The sequence below is a fragment of the Grampus griseus genome (genome assembly GCF_964374135.1).
Source record: "Grampus griseus genome assembly, chromosome: 5".
NCBI classification, from domain to species: Eukaryota; Metazoa; Chordata; class Mammalia; order Artiodactyla; family Delphinidae; genus Grampus; species Grampus griseus.
Window position 1 is genome coordinate 14,169,280 of NC_138998.1, and position 20,240 is coordinate 14,189,519.

The 20,240-nt window shown below is 40.7% G+C and overlaps 1 protein-coding gene across 1 annotated transcript in view; it reads right to left on the minus strand.

Annotated features, from left to right (window-relative positions):
* Positions 1 to 4,378: 4,378 nt before the first annotated feature.
* Positions 4,379 to 20,240, minus strand: part of ARHGEF26 (Rho guanine nucleotide exchange factor 26) — a 152,172-nt gene continuing 136,310 nt past the window's right edge. Inside the window, exons 13-15 of the mRNA XM_082654951.1 lie at positions 12,994 to 13,061; positions 11,599 to 11,703; positions 4,379 to 4,783 (exon numbers count right to left, since the gene is read on the minus strand). Of these exons, the coding sequence (XP_082511077.1) occupies positions 4,641 to 4,783; positions 11,599 to 11,703; positions 12,994 to 13,061 (316 nt within the window). The 3' untranslated portion in view covers positions 4,379 to 4,640. The remainder of the gene's footprint in view (positions 4,784 to 11,598; positions 11,704 to 12,993; positions 13,062 to 20,240) is intronic.

Below are 20,240 nucleotides of genomic sequence, written 5' to 3' on the forward strand. Positions count from 1 at the left end.
AATTTAGGTCAGAGTTTCTATATAAATGGATATTTCTTAATTTTTGTTATTGAGTTCCAACTTAATCATGTTGTAATCAGAGACCTCACTCTATATAACTTCAGTCCTTTAAAATTTGTTGAAACTTGTTTTATGACCCAGGAAGTAGTCAGAAGTAAATATTCTACGTGTGCTTGAAAAGAATGTATATGCTGAAATTGCAGCATGTCCTATATAAGCCTATTATGTTATTCTTGTCCAAAGCTTCTACATCTTCACTGATTTTTTATTTTTCCTATCAAATGAGAGAGGTGTGTTAAAGTCTCATTCTGTGACTTTTGATTTAATTCTTATATTTCTGCTCATTTTTGTCTTATTATTGAGACCATATTGTTGGAAGAATATATATTTAGAATTGTTGTATCTTCCTGGTTAAATGAAACTTTCATCATTATGTAGGCTCTATCCCTAGTCATACCCTTTATCTTACAGAGTTGTTTTATCTAATATTGACATAGCTACAGGTAGTGAATGTTGTGATATTCTGCCCAGATCCTCCATCAGGACTGATGGTATTCCCTTAGCTGCTGGAAGTGCTACCAGATGACAGCCTTCACTCACCAGCCCTCTGCAGGAATTGTCCTCGCCTCACCCAAGGCCACAGCCTGCATCCTGTGACTGGTCAGAGCAAGGTTAGAAAGACCTAGTCTCCTTGCCAAAGCTCCCTCTCTTTCCCCTCTCTCTCCTCTGAGACTCCAGTTAAATCCTGCACTTCCCATCTCTCTCCTCTTCATGCTTCCTTGTAGGTTTCTTCTAGCCTCTCTTTCAGTTCACCAGAATCTTTTAACTATCAAATCTGATGTTAAATCCAGTTCCATATTTTCTAGTTGTTTTTTCTCTCACTTCTTTTGGTTGGTTGTTCTATATTGCTTTTTGAAGTTTGGCTTTATCTCCATAAACGAAGCAATTGTATTTTACTAATGATTTGACTGTCTAGAGTCCCTGTGAATGTATCAGTTTTTTTGTTTTGTTTTTGTTTTTCCTGTATCCAGATGCTGTCTCTCAGAGGTTTTTTTTTGTTTTTTTGCTGATCCTTTCATTTGAGAATTTGTTTTTTGGGAAATAATTGAGAACTAAGATGATGATAGCTTTCTCCAGAGCAAAGTTTTATTTCCTCCAGTCAGGACCTTGGTATGCTAGATGCCTGAAGAGTGAAGCTCGAGGCCCTTGAGGTTTACTTCCTCACTCCAGAGTAAGCCCTTTGGAGACCGAACCCACAATGGAGATTATGGTAGGCACTAAACTCTGACCTGTGTTATTTAACTCTGACCTGTGTTATTTAGTACTGCAAGTCTGCCAAACAAACAGCTGCCTCTCTGCTGCTTTCCAGAGTCCAAGGAAAACGCAGCAGTAATTTGGGATGGAGGAGGGACCAAAGAGGAGGATGCATCCTGCTACTTCCAAAGATGATATTCCCCATCTCTTCCCTCTTTCGTCACTACCTTGAGCGAAAATCCAACAGAGATACCTTTGATTTATGTATCCTATCACATAGCTGTATTTTAGCTGCAAAGAATGCTGGAAAACTAGCATTTTAAGGTTTTATAGAGGGTGTTGTAGACAGAATTCTAAGATGATCCCATGATCTCTGCTTCCTTGGTGTTGCAGCTACGATTAGGTTACACTGCATGGCGAAGGAATTTTACAGATCTAATTAAGCTCCCAAATCGGCTGAATTTGAGTTCATAAGGGAAATTATTCTATGGGTCTAATATAATTATATGAGTTCTTTAAAAGCAGAGTTTTCTCCAGCTGGTAGCATAAGATGTAATGAGAGAGATTCCAAGTGTGAGAAGGACTGAACACGCCACTGCTGCCTAGAAGATGGAAGGAGCCACGTGGCAAGGAATTCCAGTTCCTGGAAGCTGTGAGCACCCTCCAATCTCCCCACCCTCCAGCAGCCAGCAAGGAAACAGGGGCCTCAGTCCTACAATCACAAGGAATGGAACTCTGCAAATAACAGGTATGAGCTGGAAAGCAGTTAAGCCAACACTTTCATTTCAGCCTTTTGAGACTCTAAGCAGAGAACCCAGCCAAGCAGTCCTAGACTTCTGACTACAGAACTGTGAGACCATACAGGAATGTCTTAAGCCACTAAGTTTGTGGAAATTTTATTCAGGAAAAGAAAATAACACGGAGTCATTCTTTGTCTTCCACCAAGATGCACAAGGTGGTGAAACGTCCCAAGCACAAAGGTTCAGACACTGAGTGGCCAAAATGAATGATAAGGTATATACTCCAAGGGTCAGCAGCAGTTAGGAAGCTATGAACTATTTGAGGTAAGCTGTTCAGTCATGCAGTTTTGTGGAAACTATAAGAAGAAACAGGATAGCCCAGTTCTTAAGAATGCCCCAGCCTTCTAGGGCAGCTAAGGCCCATATGGACCCAAAAAAGAAAGATCAGACACCTTCAATGTTAGCTGCAGATACCTTTTGAGTAGAACTCTGATTTGGCTCAAAATTCAGCAAACTATGTACTTAAATGAACACATCCTATAGTAAATTAAATCACATCAGCACGAAAGAACAAGTATATACAAAATCTTTATAAGCTCACATATTTTGCCAAAAGTGTACAAGCAATCTCAATTCATTGGGACAAAAATGAATATTTTTGTTCTCCACAGGTCACTGAATGAAGTCATTGTACAATTCAGAGAAGCTACTAAGTTTGAAAAACAATACTGTGTCATGTTCACAGTTGAACTGAAACACTGTGAATGAGTTAATACCTGCCATAAAACAACACTTTATCTAATAACAGTATTAACCTGCTTGCTAAATAGGCTCTGATTTATAAGATGCACATATTCCAAAACTGTTCACCATCTCTACTGATAAATTAATTCACAGGATTCACGTAGTTGCTTTTTAGTGTCAACAGGATGTTAGCAAAAATAATACGAAATGGTCTCTTTGCAAGCAACACATTTACCTTCCTTCCTAAATGAAAACATTCCATTAGATTAGATTTCAATTTGTTAGCTTCTCCTCCAGAAATTCTGTGACATCAAAGAGGCGATAGATTTCTTGTTTTACCAAACCCAAGACCTTGCTTGCTGGGTCCACTGCTATTCTCCATTGACAGACTGGCCCAGAACTCAAGGAGCTCGGGGCCTGGCATGTCTTTATACTCAGAAATGTGTGCATTGATAAAGGAGAGCAATCCACAGGCGAGGCAGCTGCAGATGCCCCCTGCAGGCTCACTGCTGCAGTGACAGGACACAGAGCATGTGGGCTGAGCACACTCACCTCCCGCACTGGGCTTCTGCAGAGTTACTCACAATTGAGTAACTGGTTGGCAGTCAGTGGCTGGGGACATGTCACACATGGATCTGAGTCCTTGAATGATGTACCCTTTGCCAGGTTTTACCCCTCCATGAAAGAGAATGGAATAGAGAGGGAACGTAGCTGCCAGTAAAAAAATCACTCCTCCCCTCACTTTTCCAAACCCTCCAATTCCCTCTTTATGAAACGTACTATTACAATGACTTTTCTCTCTCCTTGCATCAGTGGAAGAAATAAAGTTCTACAGACACCCGCAGTTAAGAGAGACTTCAAATCCAGCAAGCAAAGCCTTTAGTGCAAATAAAATGAGTTCCCATTAAGGTCAAAATGTTATGTTGCAACTAGGTACACCATGTTGCTTTCTTGATACCTTTTAAGGTCCAATTTTATCTTCCTTGAGATTGTTAAAATGTGTTTCAGCCAATTTCCTTTTGGAAATGGGAGTAGGAACAGTCAAAAACTGTACATTATTGAAGGCAAAGCAGCCTCACGTCAGTTTATCATCTCATATAGGTCTGTTTTTAAAAAGTACGACCCCTGTCCTATATTCAGGATTTTCTCACATATATGAACCATCTAAATTCTATATTGTTAGAGTAGCTTAAGTTTTATTAGAATATACTTACCAAAGACCGAAGTTGGGTGAGATGGATTTTTTAAAAAAATCTTTAAAGTAAGGCTCCTTACTTCCCTTCTAATGAGGAAAGAGGTGGAAAAAATTCAAGTGTCAATTTCCCTTTCCTGGGAAGAGGTTTAGAAAAACTGAGCTCACCTTCAGAACTCTACCAGTTCCTTTTGAAATCAAGAAAGCATTAGCATCAGATCTAAAATATAAGAGGCAGGAGCAATATTTACAAAACTGGGTATTCCTTAAAGATATAAAACCTTGCTAATACTGGAAGAACCATACGAAGGAGATGTTTAAAGAGGGATAGCATACATTCTTGGTTAAGTGAGGATAGAGAAAACCAGAATACAGCATCTTACATATATATATATATTTTTTTTATGCCAGAACATGATACAACTAGGAGTAGCTGAGGCTGCCTCATCCCTGAAGTGGACTGCTCAGCTATTCTGTTTACCTAAAGAGGTTTGCAAAAGGATTGCTGTGCACAAACTGAGCTTCGTGGATTAACTATCCAGTAGCTGTTCTCCTGAGAGAACAGAACCACCTGGCAAGCTTAAAGGCAAGTGTTTCCTTTCTTTTAATTAAATAGGCTGTGTTAAAATTAACATCAAAACCGGCCTTGAACCAACCAGCCCACCATGATGTAGTGCAAATCTCCCAGTGACAAAATACCATCAGAGAGGCTACACGTTGGTCTCCAGCCCCAGCAAACGTCCCATTCTCTCCACATTCTTATCAATTGTAGCTTGACATGTTATCTCCTTGGCACATTCCATAGGAAACCAGCCCCTTTCTCCATCTCGCAGTCTTTCCCCTTCATACCAGCCTGCAAAGAAGAGCAGAGTCCTCATGGGGCACCAAGTATTTGGATGAATCTTGACTGTTCAGCTCCGAGGGAGGACGATATGGGCAAATTTCAGAGGCAGTATCCTGCCCCAGGTTGGGTACCACGGATGATGCAAGGTGAGAGAGAGAGGTGGAACGGGGGAAAGGTTTCAAGAGGGACTCAATGGCAGATCATGATGAGAGGCAGAACATGATCAGAGGCCCTGAAGTGAGGTGTCTAGGAGAGTATTGAGCTTGGGCTCAATTGCAGAAAGGGATGATGTTTTGGGTAGGAAGAACATGATTTTATTTTTTTACTTTATTGAAGTATAGTTGATTTACAGTGTTCTGTTAGTTTCAGATGTATAGCAAAGTGTTTCAGTTATACACACATATATATATATATATCTATCTTTTTCAGACTCTTTTCCCTTATAGGTTTTTACAATTATTGAGTATAATTCCCTATGCTATATAGTAGGTCTTTGTTGGTTATCTATTTTATATATAGTAGTGTGTATATGTTAATCCCAAACTCCTAATTTATCCCTCCTGCCCCCAACCCTTCCCCTGTAGTAACCTAAGTTTGTTTTCTATGTCTTTGGGTCTGTTTCTGTTTTGTATACAAGTTCATTTGTATCTTTTTTTAGATTCCACATGTAAGTGAAATCATATATTTCTCTGTCTGGCTTATACTTCACTTAGTATGATAATCTTGAGCTATAGCCATGTTGCTGTAAATGGCATTATTTAATTCCTTTTTATGGCTGAATAGTATTCCATTGTATACATGTACCACATCTTTTTTTTTGCGGTACACGGGCCTCTCACTGTTGTGGCCTCTCCTGTTGCAGAGCATAGGCTCCGGACGCGCAGGCTCAGCGGCCATGGCTCACGGGCCCAGCTGCTCCGTGGCATGTGGGATCCTCCCGGACCACGGCATGAACCCGTGTCCCCTGCATCAGCAGGCAGACTCTCAACCACTGTGCCACCAGGGAAGCCCACATGTATCTTTTTGAATTATGGTTTTCTCCAGATATATGCCCAGGAGTGGAATTGCTAGATCGTATGGTAGCTCTATTTTTAGTTTTTTAAGGAACCTCCATATTGTTCTCCATAGTGGCTGCACCAATTTATATTCCCACCAACAGTGTAGGAGGTTGCCTTTTCTCCACACCCTCTCTAGCATTTACTTGTAGGCTTTTTAATGATGGCCATTCTGATCGGAGTGAGGTGACCTCATTGTAGTTTTGATTTGCATTTCTCTAATAATTAGTGATGTTGAGCATCTTTTCATGTGCTTTTTAGCCATCTGTATGTCTTCTTTGGAGAAATGTCTATTTAGATCTTCTGCCCATTTTTTGATTGGGTTGTTTGTATTTTTGATACTGAACTGTAAGAGCTGTTTGTATATTTCGGAGATTAATCCCTTGTCAGTTGCATCATTTGCGAATATCTTCCCCCATTCCATAGGTTGTCTTTTCATTTTGTTTATGGTTTCCTTTGCTGTGCAAAAACTTTTAAGTTTAATTAGGTCCCATTTGTTTATTTTTGTTCTTCCATTATTCTAAGAAAGAGATCCAAAAAGATATTGCTACTATTTATGTCAGAGTGTTCTGCCTATGTTTTCCTCTAGTAGTTTTTATCATCTGGTCTTACATTTAGGTCTTTAATCCATTTTGACTTTCTTTTTGTGTGTGGTGTTAGAGAATGTTCTATTTTCATGCTTTTGCATGTAGCTGTCCAGTTTTCCCAGCACCACTTATTGAAGAGACTGTCTTTTCTCCATTGTGTATTCTTGCTTCCTTTGTTGTAGATTAAGTGGTCATAGGTGCATGGGTTTATTTCTGTGTTTTCTAACCTGTTACATTGATCTATGTGCTGTTTTTGTGCCAGTACCGTACTGTTTTGATTACTGTAGCTTTACAGTATAGTCTGAAGTCAGGAAGCCTGATTTCTCCAGCTCTCTTTTCTTTGGCTATGCATGGTATTTTGTGTTTACACAAATTGTAAAATTTTTTGTTCTAGTTCTGTGAAAAATGTCATTGGTAATTTGATAGAGGTTGTGTTGAATCTGTAGATTGCCTTGGCTCGCAGAGTCATTTTGACAACATCGTTTCTTCCAATCCAAGAACACAGTATACCTTTCCATCTGTTGGTGTCATTTTCAATTTCTTTTATCAGCATCTTATAGTTTTCAGAGTACAGGTATTTTGTCTCCTTAGGTAGGTTTATTCCTACGCATTTATTCTTATTGATGCAATGGTAAATGGGATTCTTTCCTTAATTTCTCTTTCTGATCTTTTGCTATTAGTGTATAGAAATGCAACAGATTTCTGTGTATTAATTTGTATCCTGTGACTTTACTGAATTCACTGATGAGCTCTAGTAGTTTTCTGGTAGCATCTTTAGGATTTTCTATTTATAGTGTCATGTCATCTGCAAACAGTGACAGTTTTACTACTTCTTTTCCAATTTGGATTCCTTTTTTTTTCATCTGATTGCTGTGGCTAGGACTTCCAAAACTATGTTGAATTAAAGTGGTGAAAGTGGACATCCTCGTCTTGTTCCTGATCTTAGAAGAAATACTTTCAGCTTTTCACCATTGAGTATGATGTTAGCTGAGGGTTTGTATCAGGATGATCATGGCCTCATAGAGTGAGTTTGGAAGTGTTCTGTCGCAGTTTTTTGGAATAGTTTCAGAAGGATATGTGGTAACTCTTCACTAGATGTTTGGTAGAATTCGCCTGTGATGCCATCTGGTCCTGGACTTTCGTTTATTCAGAGTTTCTAAAACACAGATTCAATTTCAGTACTTGTAATTGGTCTGTGCATGTTTTCTACTTCTTCCTCATTCAGTCTTGGGAGATTGCACCTTTCTAAGAATTTGTCCATTTCTTCTAGGTTATCCAATTTATTTGCATATAGTTGCTTGTAGTAGTCTCTCATGGGCCTTTGTATTTCCATGGTGTCAGCTATAACTTCTTTTTTTTTTTTTGCGGTATGTGGGCCTCTCACTGTTGTGGCCTCTCCCGTTGTGGAGCACAGGCTCCGGACACGCAGGCTCAGCAGCCATGGCTCACGGGCCCAGGCACTCCACGGCTTATGGGATTTTCCTGGACCAGGGCACGAACCTGTGTCCCCTGCATCGGCAGGCAGACTCTCAACCACTGCGCCACCAGGGAAGCTCCTATAACTTCTTTTTAATTTCTAATTTTATTGATTTGGGCCCTTCCTTTTTTTCTTGATGAGTCTGGCTAAAGGTTTATCAATTCTGTTTATCTTTTCAAAGAACCAGCTTTTAGTTTCATTGACCTTTTCTATTGTTTTCTTAGTCTCTATTTCTGCTTTGATATTTATGATTTCTTTCCTACTACTAATTTTGGGTTTTGTTCTTTCTCTAGTTGCTTTAGGTGTGAGGTTAGGTAGGTTATTTGAGATTTTTCTTGTTTCCTGAGGTAAGCTTGTATCACTATAAACTTTTCCTCTTAGAACTGCATCCCATAGGGTTGGATCATCATGTTTTCATTTTCATTTGTCTTTAGGTATTATTTGATTTCCTCTGATTTCTTCAGAGATCCATTGGTTGTTTAGCCTCCACATGTTGGTGTTTTTTTCTTGTAGTTGATTTCTAATCTCATAGTGTCGTGGTCAGAAAAGATGCCTTGATATTATTTCAATTTTTTAAAATTTACCAAAGCTTGCTTTGTGGCCCAGCATGTGATCTACCTTGGAGAATGTTCTATGTACACTTGAAAGAATGTGTATTCTGCTGCTTTCAGATGGAATGCTCTATAAATATCAATTAAGTTGATGTCTAGAGTGTCATATAAGGCCTGTTTCCTTATTGATTTTCTGTCTGAATGATCAGTCCATTGATGTGAGGTGTTAAAAGTCCCCCACTATTATAGTGTTACTGTCAGTTTCTCCCTTTACAGCTGTTAGCATTTGCCTTATATATTGAGGTGATCCTATGCTGAGTGCATATGTATTTACAATTTTTCTATCTTCTTCTTGGATTGATCCCTTGATCATTATGTAGTGTCCTTTTTTTGGTCTTTTTTAACAGTCTTTATTTTAAAGTCCATTTTGTCTGATATGAGTATTGCTACTCCAGCTTTCTTTGATTTGGAAATCCTTTTGCATGGAATTCCCTTTTCCATCCCCTCACTTTCAGTCTGTACGTGTCTCTAGATCTGAAGTGGGTCTCTTGTAGACAGCCTGTATACGGGTTTTGTTTTTGTATCCATTCAGCCAGCTTATGTCTTTTGGTTGGAGCGTTTAATCCATTTACGTTTAAGGTAACAATATGTTACCTTATTGCTATTTTGTTAATTGTTTTGGATTTGTTTTTGTAGGTCTTTTTCCTTCTTTTCTCTTTTGTTCTCTTGTGATTTGATGATTATCTTTAGTGTTGTTTGGATTCTTTTTTGTGTGTATATCTATTATACATTTTTGGTTACCATAAGGTTTTCATATAGCAGTCCATATATATACATGATTGTTTTAAGTTGCTGATCTCTTAATTTCAAATGCATTCCAAATATCCTGCATTTGTACTCTCCTCTCATGATTACTGATTTAGATATCATATTTCTGTGTGGATGATTTCCTACCTTTACTGTATGTTTGCCTTTACCGGTAAGCTTTCCCATTTTGTAATTTTCTTGTTTCTAGTTGTAGCCTTTTCTTTACTGCCTAGAGTAGTTCCTTTAGCATTTGTTGTAAAGCTGGTTTGGTGGTGCTCAATTCTCTTAGCTTTTGCCTGTCTGTAAAGCTTCTGACTTCTCCATCAAATCTAAATGAGAACCTTGCTGGGTAGAGTATTCTTGGTTGTGGGTTTTTCCCTTCCATCACTTTAAATATACCATGCCACACTCTTCTGGTTTGCAGAGTTTCTGCTGAAAAATCAGCTGATAACCTTATGGGGATTCTCTTATATCTTTCATTTTTGTCAATTTGATTACTGTGTGTCTCAGTGTCTTCTTCCTTAGGTTTATCCTGTATGGGACTCTGTGCTTCCTGGACTTGAGTGACTATTTCATTTCTCGTGTTAGGGAATTTTTCAGCTATTATCTCTTAAAATATCTTCTCAGGACCTTTCTTCTTCTGGGACCCCTATAATGCAAATGTTGGTGCATTTGATGTTGTCCCAGGTCTCTTGTACTGTCTTCATTTCTTTTCATTCTTTTTTCTTTATTCTGTTCTGTGGCAGTGATTTCTACCACTCTGTCTTCCAGCTCACTTATCAATTCTCCTGCCTCATTTATTCTGCTATTGATTCCTTCTAGGTGCACTTTTCATTTCAATTACTGTATTCTTCAACTCTGTTTGGTTGTTCTTATCTTTTCTAACTCTTTGTTTAAAACTTCTTGTAACTTCTAGCTCTGTGCATCTATTTTCTCACATTCTTGGATCATCTCTACGATCATCACTTGGAATTCTTTCTTAGGTAGATTGCCTATCTCTGCGTCAGGTAAGTTGTTTTTCTGGGCTTTTATCTTGTTCCTTCATTCTGGAACATATTCCTCTGCCATCTCACTTTGTTTAAATTTCTATTTGTATTTTTATGTATGAGGAAAGTTAGTTATGTTTCTCAACACTGGAGAAGTGGCCCTCTATAGGGGATGTCCTGTGTGTTTCAGCAGTACACTCCCCTCTTATCACCCAAGGGCCAGGGACCAACTGGTCTCAGGGTAGGTTCTGATCTGCATTTGTGTAGTCGGTTCTGCAGGCTGCTGGATCGTAGCTTTCTTGCTTCTGGTGTCTGCCCCAGGTGAAGTGGGCTGGATCTTGGCCCTCTGGAGGCAGAGCCGTGTCATGGGGTGGGTCTCGAGTTCCCTGTGGGTTCAGGAAGTCTTTAGGCGGCCTGTCTGCTGATGGGTGGGGCTGTGTTCCTACCCTGTTGGTCGTTTGGCCTGAGGTGTCCCATTACTGGAACCGACAGGCTGTTGGGTGGAGCCAGGTCTTGGTACTAATGAGCCAATATGTCATCCACCAGGATTGTTCATGTGGTTGAATGTAGCCCAGTATGTCTGTCTGCCACCAGTGTCTATGTCCCCACAGTAAGCCAAAGCCAACCCCCACTTCCAAGGAGCCCCTCTAAGACCCACAGGTAGTGACGTCATAGGAGCCTGGGCCAGACCTGCTTTTGCCCTGGGTCCTGGTGCACACGAGACCTTGTGTGAGCCCTCCAAGAGCAAAGTTTCTGTTTCCCGCATTCCTGTGGAGCTCCTGCACTCAAGCCCCACTGGCTTTCAAAGCCAGATGCTCTGGGGGCTGCTCCTCCTATATGCCAGACCCCCAGGCTGGGGAGCCTGACATGGGGCTCAGAACTCTCACTTCTGTGGGAAAACTCCTGTGATATGATTGTTCTCCAGTTTGTGGGTCACCCACTTGGCGGGGGGGGGGGGTATAGGATTTGATTATATCACGAGCGCACCTCTCCTACTGTCTCATTAGGTTTCTTTTTCATGCCTTTGGATACAGAAAATCTTTTTTGGTAGGCTCCAGTCCTTTTTTTTTTTATCAACGGTTGTTCGGCAATTAGCTGTGATTTTGGTATGCTCGTGAGAAGAGGTGAGCTTACGAGTCCTTCTACTCTGCCATCTTGTCTCCCAACTGACTTTTATTTTCTAAGTGAACAACCATGTGACCGGATCCTATTAAAAAAACATTTAGAAGCAATAAAGTGTAGATAAAGGAGAGGCAGGCGCATATGAGGAAACCAAAGGGATAGGGAATATAAGCAGTGATCACAAAATGAGACCCTGAACACTGGTCCACCAGCGCCCCCATCAGAACACTCCCACTCACCATCGCTGACACACTGATAAATGAGGACCACGTCCGCCACCTGCAGGGAGAGTTCATCTGGTTGCTTGGCAGTAAATGATCTAATGATTTCCACTTGGGTCAGTGCTAAGGGCAAAAGGGGACATAATGAACTTCCGGTAGCAGTGGAAAAACAAAACAGGTACAAATCAATATTCTGCATTCACTTAGTCTTTCTGTGCAATCAGAGCCAGCACAGATAGAAACAAGGTAGACTCCTAAAAAGCAGAAAATCTTTCCCAGGAATTCTCTTACTTGGCTAAGAGCTTTAGGATTTTTAGAAGCTCAGAATTGAGAGAGGCCTTTTACGATACATGAATCCCCTCAAAAATAGCCTTGATAAGAAGTCATTAGATACATCACACAATAGAGCAGAAAACAGTCACTGGGCATTGGGGAAACTGAGTCAAGATAGATTAGGTATGTGCCAAGGCCATGAGGATAAAATCCAAAGTCTATCCAGTGCTCCTGGCTCTCATCCAGGGTGCTCCCCCAGCCCACCCAACAGCACATAAAAGCTGCCAGAGTTTAGAAATAAAAGGAGCTCCAAGCAAAAGTTGGTTAGAAAACATTTTAGTTTCCCCCAAATTCTCGATCATAACAAATCAGTTTTTACTTCAGTGACTTGCTACTAGCTGGCCTGAGTTTTTACTCGGTTTTTTTACTATGAAACTTGATTCCAGAGAACTTTCAAACCAGTCTCTTCAGCTCTGACTCTAAGCAAAGCTATGATTTTTGAGTGCTCCAGGAATCCACTTTTGCTGCCCTAATTCTTTGAATTTGACCTTCCAGCTGGAATCATGCAGAGCAGCATAACAAGATGCTCAGCATATGACACTAATCTTTACTGTACCAGTACCGAGTTCCCTAGAAAAATAAAATATATTTTTTAATATTAATTTAAAAAAAAGTCAAAAGGAAGGGTAAAGTAATTTACCTTAAGGTTAAAAATCCATTTCAGCTTAGATTCACACTGTCAGTATGGAGAAGGCTTAAACATGCTACTATTGCCCATAACAGCTAGAAATGTAAGAGCTTTATAGTATAAGCAGGGCTTTCAATGTAAATTTAACTTCATCCTCACTATCATAACGCCGTGTTGTATATAATAATGCACCTAACTTGCAGATGATTTGAGAGGCTCAGAAAGGCTATGCAGTGATCTGCCATGTCTACACAGCAAAGAACTGCACTTTCAATTCAGTCCCCTTGACTTCCAAAGCAGGGAGCATCCAGAGCTGAGGTGGGGCGGCAGGAAGGAAATCTTGGAGAAAACTTACAAAGCAGGTACTGTGGAGGTTAACCACTAATAACCCAGCGACCAGCAGGGGGCAGAGCCCTCCACGTTCCAGAGCAGACGGCTCTCCAGGTACTTACAGGTTCGGTCCGGAGGCTGCTTCCCGCTGCTGTGTCCCAGGGCAGTTATCCAGCGGGCTCGCTCGCTCCTAAACACAGAGGGCAGATCCGTTGAGAGATTCAGTGGTGCTTAGACACAGAATGAAGTATGTTCTAGAATGCAAAGGCATTCCCTGAAAACAGGGCAGACATGCTCTAGAGAGGTAAGTGGCTGGCCTTCAAAGCTAGGGTAAGAGTTATTTAAAAATGAAAAACAATTACTAAAATAAAAATGATCATCTGGGAAATCTCAAATAGGCCTCAAATGAGTCATTGTCAAAAGATTCTGAATGAATTTAGCTTGTTATTAAGTGGAATTTCTCATATAACAGTTTAACATTTAACAAATATCTGATTACACTAATACATTATAATCACAAAAAGATATTTCATACACTCACAATCTGATGTTTAACATTTCAAAAAAGTAAATTTCGTTTAAAAAAATCCTAGTAAATCAGTCTCTCGCCACTCCCTCCCCTTTTCCTTCCCCCACACTCACAACCCATTTCCACATAAATGAGAAACCTGACATTATTTAAAGTTGTTCTGTTCCTCATACAACAAATGTTGCCAAGTATGAGCCTTAGTGAAATAGAAATTCTTTGTTCTCAAATGCTTAAAATAATTTAGTGATTACAGGAAAAAAAAATTTTTTAAGATAAAAAACAACCAAAAGCTTTTAAACAATATTAAGCTACAATTACATGAAACAGAATAATTATTTAACTAAAGGATCAAAAGTTTCAGATGAGCAAGCATTACTCCATAATATAGTAACCAGGTTTTAGATTTGGAAAGTCAAGTATTAGCACTGTGATTAAATAAATCACACACACATACACACTTGAAAATCTTTTAAGAAGCATTTACATGGCAGATACAGCACTTGACATCCATTATTTCCCGTAAGCTTCCCAAAAGCCTGTTTAAGGGATGAGAAGACTGCACAGAAGTTCAGAGGTAAGCGACCCAAACGAAAGGTCAGTTTCTACTATGCCACTCTACCTTCTTAAGAAGGGATGCCTTATAGAAATAAAAAATAAAAATTTTAAAAAAGAAATGAGACCTAATCAAACTTACAAGCTTTTGCACAGCAAAGGAAACCAGAAAAAAAAAAGACAACCTATGGAATGGGAGAAAATATTTGCAAATGATGCAACTGACAAGGGCTTAATCTCCAAAATATACAAACAGCTCATGCAACTCAATATCAAAAAAGAAACAACCCAGTTGAAAAATGGGCAGAAGATCTAAATAGACATTTCTCCAAAGAAGACATACAGATGGCCAACAGGCACAAAGACAAGACGCTCAACATTACTAATCATTAGAGAAATGCAAATCAAAACTACAATGAGGTATCACCTCACACCGGTCAGAATGGCCATCATTAAAAAGTCTACAAATAACAAATGCTGGAGAGGGTATGGAGAAAAGGGAACCCTCCTACACTGTTGGTGGGAATATAACTTGGTGCAGCCACTATGGAAAACAGTATGGAGGTTTCTCAGAAAACTAAAAATAGAACTACCATATGATCCAGCAATCCCACTCCTGAGCATATACCCGGACAAAACTCAAATTCAAAAAGATACATGCACCCCAATATTCATTGCAGCACTATTTACAATAGCCAAGACACGAAAGCAACCTAAATGTCCATCGACAGATGAATAAAGAGGATATGGTACATATATACAATGGAATATTACTCAGCCATAAAAAAGAATGAAATAATGCTATTTGCAGCAACATGGATGGACCCAGAGATTATCATACTAAGTGAAGTAAGTCAGAAAGAGAAAGACAAATACCATATGATATCACTTATATGTGGAATCTAAAATATGGCACAAATGAACCTATCTCTAAAACAAACAGACTCAGATATAGAGATCAGACTTGTGGTTGTCAGGGGGAGGGGGGAAAGGGAGAGATGGATTGGGAATTTGGGGTTGGTAGATGCAAACTATTATATTTGGAATGGACAAACAACAGGTCCTACTGTATAGCACAGGGAACTATATCCAATCTCCTGGGATAAACCATAATGGAAAAGAATATTAATAAAAGAATGTAAACATGTGTAAAACTGAGTCACTCTGTTATACAGCAGAGATTGGCACTACACTGTAAAATCAACTATACTTAAATTTTTTAAAAAGTAAAAAAAAAAAAAAAAGGATGCCTTTATGCCTGGTACTTTAAACAAAAAAACTTGGAGAAAAAAAATTTTTGTTCTCCCACAACGGCCTGCACCTAAAAGATGCTTCTCACCATCACTCTATCTTCACTCTGCGACGTGTATCCATCCTTCCATCCAGACAGAGCAGACTTCTTACAGTCTGGAACTCAACATGCTATTCCACACCTTTCCTATTTGTTCTTCTCACTCTCAAGTACAACCTTCCTTCCCCCTGTTTTTACCGAGCTGGGCCCATTCATCATCCCTATTTGATTGCTTTATTGAAGAACACACACATAAAACACTGCACTAATCTTAAGTGTATACAGATCTGTGTTTACTTAAGTGTATACAGATCTGTGTTTACTTAGGTACAACCACGTACACATGCCCACAGATCAAGACACAGACATGCCAGGAGGTTCCTTTTTTGTCCCTTTCCAATCAGTAACCTCCTGCAAAGGTAACTGCTGTTCTGATTTCCATCACATAGACAAGTTTTGCCAATCTTGAACTTTATGAAAACGGAATCCTATAATATTGTCCACTTTGGTATCTGGCTTCTTTTGTTCAACACATCTAACTCAATATTGAAAACACAAGCCTCACCTCCTCCAGGTGGCCGCCTCTGATGTGTTAGCCCACACTTCCGTCCCCATCCCATTCTTGAGAATCCTGTTCTCACGCCCCCCCTCTGCACAGCTCTGTCACACTGCCTGGCAGCTGTAGGCCTCCTGAAGCCAGGCATCTTATCTCCGTAACTGCCTGCACATAACAGGAGCTCTGTAAACCCTGACCTCACTACTATATATATAGTATATACTATATATATATATATATATAAATCACTACTACTCATTGACCCCCGATCTTTTATGGACTTGTCTGTTTCTCTGACTGGGCCATACACTCCCCAAGGACAGTAACTGGATCTTGTTCTAAATAGCATAAGGGATCACATGTACGCCAGGTACTGTGCTTTTTTATATTTGGCGAGTACCATCTAGTCTAATCTTTACAACCGTCTTGCAAGTATTACCGTTATTATTCCCAATTTTTTTCAGAGGACGAAGCTGAAGTCAGAACTCTTAAGTACCTGCTCACAGTAAAACTGCTAAGTGGTAGAGTCAGAATATACGCCAGGCAGCCGGGGATCAAAGAGGTGGTGCCCCCTAGCAGGTGCTTACAAGATAACGAGGGACCGCAGGAAGGGTGGAAACTGCAGTCTGCTGAAAGACAGACTGACTTAAAAGAAGAAACTGAGGCTGGGTCCTGGTCGAGCTGCTGAGTCAAGTAGTAATATGCACAGTTTATGTAAAAACTGATGACACTGTCTTGCTTTTAAAAACTTTGTCTCTAATACAGGACAAAAAGACTTCAGGGTGGTTTTATAAGGAACAAGTAAAGCACGACCTCCTTTCAGATAATCCCAAGCAAACACTTAAATCTTTGATATCTCTTTGTTGGGTAAGATTTTTAAAATTCAGGCTCAACTAGAATTTCCAAAGTACAAAGGCAACTGAAAGCTAAACAATGTCTTAAGGATGGAAGAGCTGTTCGCCAAGAGTAACCTAAAACGATCCATTTGCGTCTCCACGTGCCATACCCAGACATGTCAGATTCATCTTTGGCTTACCATGACATTTTCACATGGCCCTAACTGCTGTCTGCAGTCCTTCAAGTCAGATCTCCCAGCCATGGACTGTCTCTGGCATTTGAGTGGCCGGTTTTAGCGGCAGCCTCACCCTGCAGCCAGTTTCTAGAAGTCCAGGTGAACTCTTTCACTCCTGTAGCATGCTGCCTGGATGCTAATGGCATCCCTTCGACAAGGCAGCCCCTCACAGGGGCTCCAGAGGACAGAGCAAGACAGTCCTTATTGCCTCACTGAAAGGAGCCGCTTCTTGAAATGGCTTCAATTGAATCAGTCCCACCCCCTCTGAGATGCCATTAAAACCACACGACATTACCCAGGGCTTCCGAGAGCCATGCCAAGGAGCTCCCTCCTATCATGAGGCAGAAAGCACTGCATCTCTAAAGCAGGGAGGAGACTCACTCCACATAAAATGGAACTCTAAGAACAAGAAAACCCCGGGCCTAGACATACCCATTATTAAATTTAGATATCAAGTCCAAGGCTCACACACAGACAGCTATTATCTCCAGGGACGAGGTAAGGCAATCAACACGAATTCACAATCCACGCCACACCCAGCTTACTGAGATTTCCCTTTGCCCAAAGTGCCACAGTCAGCAATGCCGCTAATGGGGACCTGGGGCAGATCAACTTCTAAGGCGCTCCTGACCCCTCCCTTCCTTTAAACAACATTCACCAAGTCCCTGCCTCTGCAGGAGTCCTGTGCCAGGCTGGGGCTGCCAAGTGAGTAAAATGGAGCCTCTTGCACTTCACAGCCTGCCTTCAATGAGGGAGCAGACGGAGCAAAAGACAAATGCACCCAGAATCCAACACACTGTGCAATGTGCTGGGATGGCGCCCTCTCAATAAAACCCATCTGAGAGTTGAGAAGAGACCCTTTCAACATAAATATCTGGAAGCGCAGTCCTTTCTCTCTGCACGGCATGAAATGATGTTCCTTATAGAACCATCCTGAAGCTCCCCACTCGGGAGTCAGCTGTCACAGTATCTTGTCCTGTCCCTCATATGATTAATTAAGCACCGTAGGTTTAAACTTAATTACACAAAGGTTGAAGATACAGCCAAGCTGGACTTCGCACTGAATACCAGGCATCTGCTAGAAAACACAGATCCACACTAAGAAAGTAGAAAGCAGGGTTTGAAACAGAGGTTAGGACTGTGAATGAGACGGAATGGAACAAACGCCCACAAAGGGCTTCACCACTGGAGGGGGGTCTCCCTGGATTTTCAATAGAAGTGAAGAGACCTCAGCTGCTGTTTAACCTTTCTTTTGTCCCTTTAAAAATGGCATTTGACCAGATGTATACCTTTTGTGCTCCGTTTCACAGCCTACAAACTTACCTATGGTTCCTTGTGAAACTCCTGTACCCATGGCCTTTGGGAAAAAAGTCTTCCTAAGGAGTAGGATCATGGAGATGGCTGTTTTTGTTCATTCTCTCACACATTCAATTCAACGAGATGAGTTCAATAAGCTGATCCATTAAAGAAAACCCACAGGGCAAAAATCGTCCTCATGAATGCTGTGCAACAAAGCCTTATAAAGCTGGACACCAGCTCAACTTACTAATTTAAAAAATCTGGGCTTCCTTGGTGGCGCAGTGGTTGAGAGTCCGCCTGCCGATGCAGGGGACGCGGGTTCGTGCCCCAGTCCGGGAAGATCCCACATGCCGTGGAGCGGTTGGGCCCGTGAGCCATGGCCGCTGAGCCTGCATGTCCGGAGCCTGTGCTCCGTAACGGAAGAGGCCACACAGTGAGAGGCCCGCGTACCACAAAAAAAAAAAAAAAATCTAACCAAAGCAAAGTAGTTCCCCTAGCCCACTAAGAGTTCTAGAAATTTAGATTCCATGACATGTTATATAGTTAAATCAACTGTTTCCTGTTTATCATATCAAACAGTTCATGAGACCTAGTCTGGTCCAGAATCCTGAAGTTAACCTTAAGTGGATCAACTACCTGTTTCCTTGGAAAAAAGACCCACACCCCATCACCTGCTCTCCTGTTTTACTGGAGGTCAATGATGAGGAATCACCAAAGATTTAAGTATCTTGACGGGCACTGTACAAATGTAAAAGATTATTGGACATAGATTCCAGATTCAACAAAGAAAAAAATACTACAATCTGTAATAAATACATTTTTTTCCATACAAATTGTGATCTCTATGTGGATTTTTCTTAAAGGATGAAGAGTATGTCAGACGTACTATTTACAATTTTATCCCATCCTATTTACTTCCTGTTAATTAAATCATTAACAGAAGCAGGAAGAGAGCAAAAGACTGCCTGCAAACAATGCCCCTTTATCAGGAGGGCCCAGGAATGGGTTGTCAGAATGGCTGACAGGACTATTAGGCATCTGGTTCAATTTGTGAGACAGAAACTTTGAGAAGGGCCTTTGCTTACAGCTTAAGGTGATTATATCTCATAGCTAAATAGAACGGGTGAAAAAAGTTTTCGTTCATTACTGAACGTGTCCTTGTGTCTCATCTCTGCTCAGGCAGGACCCAAATGCCATCCAAATTCCATTATGGACGCAGGAAGCCAAGGACGCCACTTGCCACAGCGTTGCTCTGTGCCAGCTGCAGCTGTCTGGGCTTCATTTTAATGAAGGCAGACAAAGGGGGCTCTCGGCCTTGAACATTCCTCTTGCAAGGCCCAGAGGGAAAAATGACATTAGTAAAACATTCCTCCTTTGTCCTTTTACCAAGGGTGAGCTTCTGTATTTTCCACGAAACACTGTCTCATTAATAATGCAATGACTTAAGATCTTTAACAAGCAAACAGATATAACACAGTATGGCTTAGAGGTACATGCTAAAAAAAAAAAAAGTTTAACTACATCCTTGACAGCAAATGTTGAAAAACAAGTGGAATTTAGATAAAACTTGCTCTAGCAGCACAAAACAAACAAACACACACCCCAGTGAATAGAGACATAGAGGAGCAGTATTTCTCTACATGCTGCTACCTTGCCTTGGATATAGAAAAGTAAATTGTATTAATTGTAGGGCAATTCCAAAAAAATATTTATTGGGAACCTGCTACATACAAAGTGAGAAAAGGACAAAACTGAAGCTGAGTGTGGGGATTAGTAATAAAACTGTGAAGAACTGATTGGAGAGAAGAATCGTTAGGAGGCTTTGAGGGTGGTTCAAAAGATAAAGGATGTGTGGGTTGCCCTGGGAAGGAGGTAGTGGGATGGAAACATGTGGGAAGATGCAACAGCGTTTCATACAGGAAGAACCAGTCCAGGATGGATCTGTTCAGATCTAGAAGCATCAGAAATGACACCAAGTCTCCAGACTGGGTAACTTGACATGGTGTCAAGGGTACCATTTACAGAAATGTGTGTGTCAGGGAAAGCAGAGCGTACTGATGATGACTGGTT